The sequence below is a fragment of the Hyperolius riggenbachi genome, chromosome 3 (genome assembly GCF_040937935.1).
Source record: "Hyperolius riggenbachi isolate aHypRig1 chromosome 3, aHypRig1.pri, whole genome shotgun sequence".
Classification (NCBI taxonomy): Eukaryota; Metazoa; Chordata; class Amphibia; order Anura; family Hyperoliidae; genus Hyperolius; species Hyperolius riggenbachi.
Window position 1 is genome coordinate 441,800,101 of NC_090648.1, and position 12,717 is coordinate 441,812,817.

General features: G+C 38.4%; 1 protein-coding gene across 1 annotated transcript in view; it reads right to left on the reverse strand.

Moving 5' to 3' along the window:
* Positions 1–12,717, reverse strand: part of LOC137562392 (protocadherin gamma-B1-like) — a 219,965-nt gene that overhangs the window by 77,264 nt on the left and 129,984 nt on the right. The window contains exon 4 of the mRNA XM_068273730.1: positions 2,602–2,682. Coding sequence (XP_068129831.1) covers positions 2,602–2,682 — 81 coding nt within the window. The remainder of the gene's footprint in view (positions 1–2,601; positions 2,683–12,717) is intronic.

A 12,717-nucleotide genomic window follows, 5' to 3' on the forward strand; every position in this document is an offset into this window, starting at 1 on the left:
TCCTGTGCCCTCGCCGGTCCTGCCTCCATTCTCCCGCGCGAGCTACTTTCATTACCGCCAACTTACAAGTTGATGGCAAGTGCGCCTGTGCGCCCCGGGAAATGCAACACTTTCTTCGCGTTCCCACCCGCTAGAGCAGCTATAGCGGGCGGGAAAGCGAAGAAAGCGTCGCATTGCACGCAGGCGCAGTTGCAAGTCTGTGGTAATGAAAGTAGCTCCCGCAGGAGAACGGAAGCTCGGGCAGGACCGGCGAGGGCACAGGACGGCTGCTGGGGGCTTCGGGAAAATGTTTGCTTTTAACAAATTTACAGTTCCGCTTTAACTCAAAATTTTAGCAGAATTTTTTTTTTTTGCAATATACTAACTTTCATAATTAAGGTATTTTTTTGAAAATGTATTTTCTCATGCCCATTGACTTCAACGAATTTTGGAAAAAAAAATATTTGTTTGCTTGAATGCCTATAAATGGTTGCATATATACTTTTTTGTGAGGAAATTTGTGTTCTCATGCCCATACAATTTAATGCATTTGGTGAAAATTAGTGTTCTCATACATATATATTTTTGCAAATATTTATTTTGTGACAATGAGACATTTTCACAAAAATAATAGCAAAACAAAATGACCATATTTGCTCATCACATTTGATGGTCACTTTCTATGTTTAGAAGTAATCTTGTAAGAAGTAGGGCCCTTTTCAGTTGATAGGCAGTGAAAGACTGTCAAACACTCAAAACTGCATGCAGCTGCCTGGCAGCTGCTCGCTTCTGTCTGGTAACTGCTTGCTGCTGCCTGGTAACTGCTTACTGCTGCTTATTAACAGCCGCCTGTTGAAAAGGGTCCCTTCTCTTGAGCCAGAAAAAGCAAAACATACACCCCTGAAAAGTTAGTACACAAGAAGCTCACATATTTATGCTATTGCACAAATTGTATTGCCTGAATCTCCTTACTTTATTTACAGTCATATTCTGTAGGAAGAATAAGAACTATTACAAACGTACAACATGGCCAAAAATTATCATAGATCCAAATATTCAGCTGCAGCTGCTTCTAATGTGATCTAATTAAGCGTCCAATAACTATGCCCCACTAGGAGAAACTGCAGACAGGCAGATACAAGAGTCTGCTCGTGGACATGACCCTAAGGCCTATGTTACAAAGAGTCAAAAACAGCATTATTATAAAGACATTGACATCATCTTGTGAGATTATTGCCATACTACAAAGCCAGACAAATTGAGTGTTGTCATATCTCTAAAGTCCTGCTACTGCTACAATGTTACAGCCTATTGCCATGTCAAAAGAGACTTGCTAAATATTACAGCAGAACTACAGTTAAATACAGAAAGCAGTGAATCAAATAGTAAAGTCAGGCTAGTTAGCCACACTAGATTGACATGTTTGAAATTATGCAGCATTGTTTATATTGCCAATGGAAATATTTTGGAACTTTCCTGCTGAAATAAAAGTCCATCCATAATTGACCTCTGCTTGTAATCTCTGTTATTGGACCCTACCCTTTTTTTTTCCTTATTCTGAGTTTTCTTCTAGGATGATATTTTCACACCTTGTTAATAAAATTACCTTTTAACCAATTTTTTGGTACTTTTTTTTTAAATAAAAAACACTCAACAATTATTTTAAAGAGAAGTTAAAATATTATCTCCCAGGAAAGTCAACTGAATAAGTGCCATTGTATGAGAATATAACTAAATTTACACAAGGGTCCTTATTCAACTTTTCTCAGTTTTCTCAGAGGAGATTTTTTTTATCTTCTGTTTACATAAATGTATCATCACTTTGTGAAAGTACCAAAAAGTAGGTGAAAAAGTATTCTCAGAATTATTAGTATTTTCTTGCATGTTTGCTGCTCAAAAGGCATTTAATTGCAAAGGTGTGAAAATGTCACCTAGGAAAAACAAAGGAGAAAAAGTGAATTAAATAAGGTCCACAGAATTCCCCACTAGTGTTGCAAGACAATGAACAGGCTAAAAATTAGAGAGATGCTGATTCTATGCCAGGGGACAGAATCTTTATTATGGCATTATTTTAAATAATATTGTATTTATGATTCTTGTAGCAGTAATTGCTATGACTCTTATTTTTTAATTTTAGTTCTGCTTTTAGAAGACACAACTATGGAAAAACAAACAACAACAAAAATACTCAGAGCAAAAATATTCCCTACCACAAAAAGATACAGTTACATAGCTAGCTTAGTTGAAAAAAGACATCCATCCACCAAGTGTAACCTGAAAACAAAACAAAACAAAACAAAAAATACAAAGTAAAGATACTACCCTGCACAGACTCACTGCAGCCCTGCTTCTTGCTGTACTCTGGTTATGCCTACAGCCAAAAGTAGAATTCCACACAGTTTTTTAAATTTAAGTTTTAGGAAGGGTAGGGAAAGATCAGAGACTTTATCCAGTTATATATAGTGTCTGGGTAATGGTTGGGAAAATTCCCATGTACTTCCGATCCTATTTACAAGCTCACAGAGTTCAGTAAGTAAGTTGGAACCTCTCTAAAGGGGGCAGGGAAAGCAATGGTTCTTAAGTAGTGTGTAAAGGGTTAGGGGATTTGTTCTTATTGCTTACTGTGTCACCATTGAGAAGATGTCCCTCACTTTCTGTCCCGGTCACAAGGTCATCGAGAACAGGAGGTGGTGGAAAATCCATCTAACAAGGACAAAGAATGCAATACAGGTATGTCAGTGGTTCATACATTTCTCCACTCTATCCAAAACTGAAATGAAATATTTTGGATGGAGATGCAGTAAGGTAGATGCTGATGTCAGTGGAAAGATGTCACAATGATTTGTGAAATAGAATGAGGATGGAGCATAAAGCAGTTAAATACATTTGTAAGTGTAAAATACATTTTAAATAATCATTATTAATCATGCACTCCATCATAGCCACGTGAGTCATAATTATAGCCTGTAGGTCCACTTTGAGTGTTTCGCTTTTTCAAGAACATTGTTATTTTAAAAGTCAACCTTAATATGCCTTTATATACACATATAGAAGTAGATAAATACTTATTCCACTTACATAACATAAGTATTGTACTGTCCAGATTTTGAGTTCAGTGGATTTTATATAGTAAATAAAGAGAAAACTGTTTCAGGCATCTTTACTACCTCTGACTGAAGCCAATCCTGATGTAATTTCCACCTTTACTCTTTTCTTTAGTCCTAGAAACTGCACTGTCATATCTAGCTTGCTTTGTAAACACATGTGGGCACAGCATAGATTGTATTTCAGCAGCTTCTGCAGATGGGTGAGATGTATTCCCAGCCTTGTGTCACACTGAACTGCCCTCAGCCAATCAGTGAGGAGCAGGGATGTGAGAGGGGAGATAACCAGCTTCCCTCTCCTCAGTAATGCATCAAATAGAGACAGGCTGACCGATGTAAGACTTATTATAGCAGAAACATATATGATTAAATTGGAACGCTTGCAATGCAGGGTCAGGTTGTAGACTGAATAATAAACAGAGCAGCGGGTAAATGTAATTTAATTTTATGGCTGACAATCCTGCTTTAACTTCTGACAACTTCACATGGAAGGGCACAAACGATCAATTCAATACATTTCTGGAATCCTTGAACTCCAATAGGTTCAATATGCAATTCACAGGCGTATTGGGTGGTAGCCGTTTGGAGTTTTTGGACCTAGAGATGTACACGGAGGATGGACGCCTGCTCACCAGGGGCCACAGAAAATCGACTGCCACAAATGCAGTGTTATTAAGCACTAGCTATCATCCGGCCCACACCATCAAATCCATCCCCTACAGTCAGTTTGTCCGCCTTAAGAGAAACAACTCTAAACGATGTGACTTTTTAAAACAGAGTCAAGAACTGGCGGTGAGACTGACTAGTAGGGGATATGACCTGAACAATGTCAATGTAGCTTACAAGAAAGCTGAGTCCCTAGAAAGAAGTGATTTAATCCTTAAAAAGAACAGGAGACGGACAGATGGGAAATTCCAACAGAAATTAAGGGATGAACAAAGATTCACCTGTGTTTTTGATTATTCCCCCATGGCAGAACGTATCAAGAGCATTGTGTATAAACACTGGCATGTGTTGCGCAGTGATCCTCATTTATCTGACTTGGTAACTGCCAGACCACTCATTTCCTTTAGGAGGGCTCGAACTATAGGTGATGCCATTACCAACAGTGAGTTTAGGGGACAACAAAGAGAGTCAAACTGGCTGCAAAAGTCAGTGCCTGTAGGAGCCTTTAAGTGCGGCAATTGCACACATTGCCATCAGTTCTTGCCGGGACGCAGCATCCGGGTGGGTGGCCAGGATTTACAAATCAGGGAATTCATCCACTGCCGCACCAAATTTGTTGTATACATCATTATGTGTAATTGTGGCAGTTTTTATGTTGGCCAGACCACCCGGATGCTGTGTACCCGTTTTCAAGAGCACTGTAACTCAGTGAGGACTGGGGTAGGAGCAGGCAGACTGATTAGGCATGTTAGAGAGCAGCATAACGGGAACGCTAACTGTTTAAGATTCACTGGCATTTTGACTGTAGAGGTCCCACATAGAGGGGGTAATCGGGAACAAAAATTACTCCAACAAGAAGCTAGAATTATCTCGATTACAAATGCTTGTGGACCACTGGGTCTAAATGATAGAAATGAGCTCCACTGCTTCCTTAATAAGTATGATTAGAATCCACGGTTATTGATGCTATTTTGCTGTCATAGTGAGTTTAGACTACCTTATCCAATCACTGAGATGTTTTTAATATTGGCTTTTTTTTCTTATTAAGTGTAACTAATATAATGTTTATTATTGTTCACAGGTGGCCAAATGACTTGCTGTATTGCCGTTGTCCCCCCTGGATTCATGTTACAGAAACCCAATGACAACTACCCTGCGGCGTCACTGAAGCTGGGAGACCCGCGGTGTCACGGCGGGGATATGAGGGGAGTATGTGCGCATGCATTGGGAGACAGCGGCAAGTCACCATGGTAACGTGACGCACAGACGTAAGTACGCCTGTTACGCGCACGTACGTTCGTAATGGGCTGGTGGAAGCCGCCTCCCAATGACGTCTAGGACTACGATTGGATGATAGAGCGGGGAGACCTGCGGCTCGCTGATTGGGCTAGAGCTATCCACGTGTCCGGGGTAGGAGGTGGGCGGATCCGCAGTCCTGAACGGCGTGCGTTCCAAGCTGAACACAACATGGTGGTAAGCGTGATGGCTACTATATTTAAACTGCCTGTTTCATTTTATGCACTGTCTCTGATGAAGCAAGGTTAACCCTTGCGAAACAGCTGTCAGACAACTTTCCTCCCCCCACTGCTGTAACCTGTGTGTCGACCCGGTCACAATAAAGGGTATTTATGCAACAGTGCCCTTCTCCCTTCTCTTTTGATTGAATTGGAACTGCATTGCATGGGAGCACGTTGCAGGTAAGCCCAGTGTGACCTGATATCCATCGCTGCCGCATTTGGTGCCAGTCATCAGTCTGTCCTTTCATAACTTCTGACAAAGGTAATGACAACTGGAAGAAATGGTGCATTGTCAACACCCGTATCAGAGTCTGGGTATATGACATTCTGGAGAGCAGAGGAGAGGAGATAAATTACTGTGTATATATAATATAACTTATTATGCGCACAAGGTAAAGCATTGAATGATGGTAGAGAGTGTAGTAGAAAAAGAAGTCCCTGTACCTGAGATTATCTGTCCCTGTACCTAAAGGTTTTCATTAACAATACAATCCCATGGAAAATCGATACTTTGTGATCATTGGTATGAACAATCGTAAACGATTGTCATGCCCACTATTGGATGAAAAGCTGCTAACCAATTCAATCAGAATAATGGACTTGATTTAGGTTTTTTTGGATTGATCCCATCAATCTGATCAGATTGGTTAGCAAGTTTTTGTCTGTTAGTGTGTACGATAGATCATTTTTGATGGGGACCTTAAAGTTCTCCTCGCAAGGGAGCCAAAAAGGACAAGCCTAGAATGCTTATACAATAATCTATATCCTGTTATGTAGCAAAGGCTCACATAGCTGTATGTTTAGCCAGAAAAAAACAGATTCAAAAAGAATTTGTTAAATTTGATACAGCTTACGTAACCTGCATCTACCAATTACACGATAAGAAAGCACTGCCACAGACTTGTACTTTAAAATGTATTGTTTGACTACTATTTGTGTAAGGCTGAACACACTAAAAATACTTGATTTGGTAGTCCTTTAAGGGAGACTGTATTAAAGTCTGAATATAAATTATATACATAAAACTCAATGAAATTATTTTTTAATAAAAAAGTTTCTTTGTTCATAGTTGTTACATCAAGTATTTTGAAAACATACCTGACAAACATTATTTGCTGTAAGTAAGGAATCTTTGGAGCTTTCATTTCCTAACCCCGAATCATCAGCATCAATTAGATAATCCACTGGAACGTTTGGTTGAGGCCTAAGGAAAGTAAAGTCCTTTTCCCTTGAATCCAGAGTAACACAGACATCATATGAGTAAGGCAGTTGAAGCGTTCCGTTTGTGAACTGAGAGGTAAATCTGGGATCAACTGTAGGATACAGGTTTGCACTCAAAGATCCGAAAGAAGGTGGATATTTGGAGTCCCTGTACTTGGAGATAATGGCAAGTATCACAGTCACTATGAACAAAAATGAAATCAATGCCAAGGCTATGACCAAGTACATTTGTAAGTTAGAAGGTGAATCTGATTTGTGGACCTGATTGTTTATCTCAGGAATCACCTGATGAAGATGATCAGCAACCACCAAGTTTAGAGTAGTAGAAGCAGAGAGAGGTGGGAGACCATTATCTTTAACTATAACCACAACTCTATGCTTTAAGGTGTCTCTTTCTTGAAAAACACGTGATGTCCTGATCTCTCCTGTGTGCTGGTCAATGGTGATAAATGATGGGTCTGATGTCTGCAAGAAATAAGACAACCAAGCATTATGTCCAGAGTCTGCATCCACTGCTACCACTTTGGATATCAAGGAACCTGGCTCAGAAGCCCAAGGGACCATCTCAAATACAGGACCTGCTGTGTCTGTTGGGTACAGAATGACTGGTGGGTTATCATTCTGGTCTACCACATGAATTCTTACAGTTGTGCTGCTGTTTAAATATGGTGATCCATTGTCCTTGGCAATGACTTGTACGATAAATTCTCTGTGTTCCTCATAGTCAAATGACTTTTGTGCATAAATGACCCCAGTGACAGGATTAATGGAGACATACAGGCCTACAGAATCCTTTTTACTACTGTTACTTCCTAATGAATAAGTCAGCTTTGCATTTTCTCCACTGTCAATATCTTCTGCTTCAATATTGAATATTGAAACTCCTGGTACATTATTTTCATGTACAAATACGGCATATTCCAGTTTCTTGAATACCGGTGCATTGTCATTAACATCTGATAAGTCTAACTGGATGACTTTTATGGAAGATAGGGGAGGAGAACCTTTGTCAGAGGCTTGGATAGTGATGTTATAGGATGAATGTATTTCTCTGTCTAAGAAATGTTTAGTGACAATTTTATAGAAGTTACTTGCTGATGATAATAACTGAAAGGGCACATCACCTTCAATATGACACTGGACCTCTCCATTTTCTCCAGAGTCTTTATCACGAACTGCAATCAGTGCCACCACTGTTCCAGGTGCAGAGTCTTCAGGAACCGGAGAAGATAAGGAGGTGATAGATATCTCAGGTGTATTGTCATTCTCATCCAGAATCTCGATTAAAACTTTGGCACTGGAAGCTAGACCTCCTCCATCTTTGGCTTCCACAGAAAACTCATAGTGTTTAGTAATTTCATAATTTATATGGTCCTTGGTTTTAATCTCTCCATTTCTTGGATTAATAGAAAAAAACTGTAGAATATTATCCGACATGATAATAAATGAATATGTAACCTGTCCATTTACACCCTCATCCGCATCGCTTGCACTGACCAACAAAATTGTGGAATTTATTGCTACATTTTCCTTTATCTTCACTTTGTATATATTCTGAGTAAAGATAGGTTTGTTATCGTTAATATCAGTGACAGATATCTGAATCAATGTAGTTCCTGTCTGCTCAGGATTTCCACCATCAAAGGCAGTTAATATTAGATCATAGTTGCTTTGGGTCTCCCTGTCCAAAGGCTTTTCTAGAACTAGTTCTGGAAATACATTTCCATCAGTGTTGGTCTGCTCTGCCAGAACAAAGTGCTGATTAGCAGTGATTCTGTAGCCTTTCAGTGAATTGATGCCAATATCTAGATCTACTGCGTTCTTTAGAATATATTTTGTTCCTGAGGTATGCTCACTTATATGCAGCACAATTCTGTCTTGTGTAAATCTTGGTGCATTGTCATTTATATCTTGAATTTGAATTTTAATACTGAAAATATTTAAAGGGTTTTCAGCTACAGCATCAACAGTCAGGACACAGTCATCTGCAGCTCCACACAGTGCCTCCCTGTCTATCCTGTCTGCAATGTACACATCTCCAGTCTCTGGATTAATACTGAAATATTTGTCATACACATCAGACACAATGCGGAGTCTTCTTGCTGAGATCTGCTTCACATTAATGCCAAGATCTTTTCCTAGATTTCCCACAGTGGAACCTTTTCTCATCTCCTCTACAATGGAGTAATGAATCTGAGCAGCCACTAAATGACAAAGCCAGAAATACAACAATGTTACTTGCCATTTCATTCTTTCATGTCCTCTTTGCATTTTCAAAGCAGGTAATCCTTTTCCTACTGGTAAAATATTTGAGAAACTCCTTGATGTGTGTAATCCAGCTGAGATATAAAATATGTAATCCTTCTTCTTTATGAGATCTGCAGCATTCCCATCCCTGGCAGAAATGATCTGTATTTCTGCTTGCAATTGTGTGCTGCCTGATTTACAGTCTTGCTTCTGGATCCCTCATATGCTCCTTATTGGTCAACAGCGGCGCTCTGAGGTGAAAATGCAGAACTACAGCATTTAAGAATTACTTCTAAATGAAATATTATTTTGTATTATACAGGAACTAAGTGATAAATTCTATTATGCTGCTTGCATATCTTGCAGACAACATTTTCCTTATTTAATGATTAAAATGTGGTGCATAGCTTTTTAGTGTGTACAATTATTTTACACGCAATATTTTTTTTCAGTGCTAAGAACTATTTTTACTATAAGTTTACACTGTATTTGAAATTTGTTTGCAGAGACGTTGTGATTGCTCTACATTTATGCTTTTATGTGATAGTTTTCACATGTTTTTCTGTTTATAAGGTTTAGTAGTAACGCATACATTTTTGAAAGTATTTTTTTAATTCTGTACCTAAAACAATATGAATACAATACTATTGCACGTAAAAAAAAAAAAAAGATTTTGTTTAGTGTTCTATCTGCTGGTTTGTCTACCAAACTTTGTTTAGTACAAGAAAAGCCTCTGTATGTTTGAATGCAATAAGGACAAAAAAGTGTCTTTAAGAACAACAATAGACCAAGGCAAGGTATTTGGCTCTTGTTATGTTAGAGACATATTTATTGCAACATAAAGTTATACTCCATGCTACTCACAAACCATCATTGGGCGGAAGTACAGTAAAAAAAAAATCTCCTGGGTTAAAAATCAGGAGAAATGTTAACAAAATCGGTATGTTTATTGGTAAAAAAAAACAACTAAAATAGGGTTGAAAAAGCAAACAAAAAAACAGAAAGTATGAGAAATGTTTGTTGTTAGGTAAAAATATTTCATGTATTCTATTTAATGGTAAGGACATTGTAAAAATATTGCTAGGCACTTGAATCTGCAAGAGACACAACCATTCCTCCCCCCCCCCCCCCCCGCCTCAAAATAAATAAATAAATAAAATTAAAACTATATTTTACTTAGCAACTTTTTAAAGGCAAATGTGTTTTTTTTCCTACAAATGTGTGATCAACTTTTCATCTTGGGGCAAATAATCCACATAGTTAGTTTGGAAATGCACCACCAAAAATAAATAACAATTACAAACTACCAAAAAATAATAAACGTTTACAAAAAAAGAAAAGAAAACTTAAAAACAACTCACCTAAGTAACAACAGCAGGTAATACGGCGTATAAAGAAGGCGTACGTTAAAAAGGGGCGATGGGAAAAAAGGGCGCAGGGTTTTTAACGATAAACATGGATTACGTTTAAAAATGTATTTCGTTTAAAAGTAATGTTTTTAAACGTTATAAATCATTAAATAATGTGTATTAAATCGGCAATTGTAAAAACGTTAATCTTTCGTTTAAATAATGAAACGCATAATAACGTTTAAAAAAAAATTACTAAGTAACCCTCCCTGTACCTACCCCTAACCCCTAGACCCCCCTGTTGATGCCTAAACCTAAGACCCCCCCTGTTGGTGCCTAAGTAACCCTCCCTGTACCTACCCCTAACCCCTAGACCCCCCTGTTAGTGCCTAAACCTAAGACCCCCCTGTTGGTGCCTAAACCTAAGACCCCCCTGTTAGTGCCTAAACCTAAGACCCCCCTGTTGGTGCCTAAACCTAAGACCCCCCTGTTGGTGCCTAAACCTAAGACCCCCTGTTGGTGCCTAAACCTAAGACCCCCCTGTTGGTGCCTAAACCTAAGACCCCCCTTTTGGTGCCTAAACCTAAGACCCCCTGTTGGTGCCTAAACCTAAGACCCCCCTGTTGGTGCCTAAACCTAAGACCCCCCTGTTGGTGCCTAAACCTAAGACCCCCCTGTTATTTTTTTCGTTTAAAAATAATGTAAAAAAAAAAAAAAAAAAAGAAAAAAAGTAATGTTTTTCGTTTAAAAATAATGTTTGGGAAAAATATTGTACTGGTTTTCATTTAAAAATAATATTTAAACATGTATAAATCATTAAATAATGTGTAATCATGAGAAACAGTAATAAAACATTAAGTCTCCGGGCGCCGCTTTTAAAACGTTAGTTTTCTCCGGCGCCCTTTTTTCCTACCGGGCGCCCATTAAACGATATTTATTATAGAAGTGAATGGCGGCGCCCGATTTGTCCACTAGCCTCAGGCGCCCGAATTTACTGTTTCCATAAAGAAGAGTCATATAAATGTAGATTACGTGTACAAACTTTTGTTAGATAGATGGAAGTACAAAAAAAAAAGTATGCATGTGATTCTCAATTTATAGGAATAACAACATGATACATGATGCTTAGCCTTTCTCAGTATTCCAGATCTACATATTTGCACCAGGCAATCAGCTTCTAAATCATTAAAAGCACACCTCACATTAATTAGTGAAGCATTGTGACATTATCACACTTTACTTTAGGTAACTTGTGTCTCTAATGCTGGGAATACATGATGAGTTTTTTGGGCAGATTTACTTTCCGATCGATTTACCAATAGTTTTTCCAATCGATTTTCCGATCTTTTTTTGGATAAATTTCCATTCACTTCTATGAGAAAATCGATCAGAAACACGATCAAAATCAGATCGGACCTGTTGGAAATTATCTATTGGGCCATCTATCTGCCAAAAAAACTCATGGTGTATTCCCAGCATTAGAAAGCATTTCTCCTGAACTCCCCTTTCCTCAATGCTCTTAGATACAACAGGAAGTAAAATTGCTGAGCCTGGGAAAGTCAGAACATTGTGAATGTCTACTTTTAAAAAGATAGACTTTACATAGGCCGGGCAAGATATGAACTAAGAGAAGTAAGGTAAAGTGTCAGGTGCAGCCATGGAACTGCAAACATGCTTCTTTGCATGTGCATATAAGAAAGTACAAAAACACTTTCTTTCTATGATGAACATATTAGAATGACTAATGATCAGTATTTGCATTAAAGCCCTCTCTGTTAAGTATATCTAAAAATTATTGGAATGTACTTCTGCTTTAAAGCTTACAAATGTGCATATATTTGCACAAAAAAAAAAATTGCACCGTGACTGATATGACTGTGAGATGAAAAGCAGTTAAAGGGGCACTACAGCGAAAAATTGTAAAATTTAAAATATGTGCAAGCATATACAAATAAGAAGTACGTTTTGTCCAGAGTAAAATGAGCCATAAATTACTTTTCTCCTATGTTGCTGTCACTCACAGTAGGTAGTAGAAATCTGACAGAAGTGACGGGTTTTGGACTAGTCCATCTCTTCATAGGGGATTCTCAGCAAGGCTTTTATTCTTTATAAATATATTCCCTAAAAAGGATTTACACAATGATGCTGGCCAGCTTCCCGGCTCGCTACACAGTTTTTTGGCAGTTGGACAGAGCAACTGCCATTCACTAAGTGCTTTTGAAAATAAATATATCTCTGAGAATCCCCTATTTACAATTTTTTGCTGTAGTGCCCCTTTAAATGACCAATATCCCCCATTCGATTTCTGATTAGGTATATACTAATTGTTTTCTGGATTGCTTGAATGTTGCATAATGTATGGTGGGCTTTAAAAGAGAAGCAATCATATGATATTGCTAGAATAATGGTTTTCTTAGAGGCCACAGTAACTGAGGCTGTGTTCCCAAAACCTGCTGCTAAGTTAACAGTCGCATAAAGTGGCTATGAAGACTTGGATTGGGTCAGCCATGCTGTGTATCCCCTGATGCATCCTTAGCTTTATACCTTCCAAGGGTTAATGTGTGTTCCCTGGCATGCTCCATGTGTTCCTGTGTTTGTGTTTACTGGTGCCTGAATCCATGTAATAATGTCACT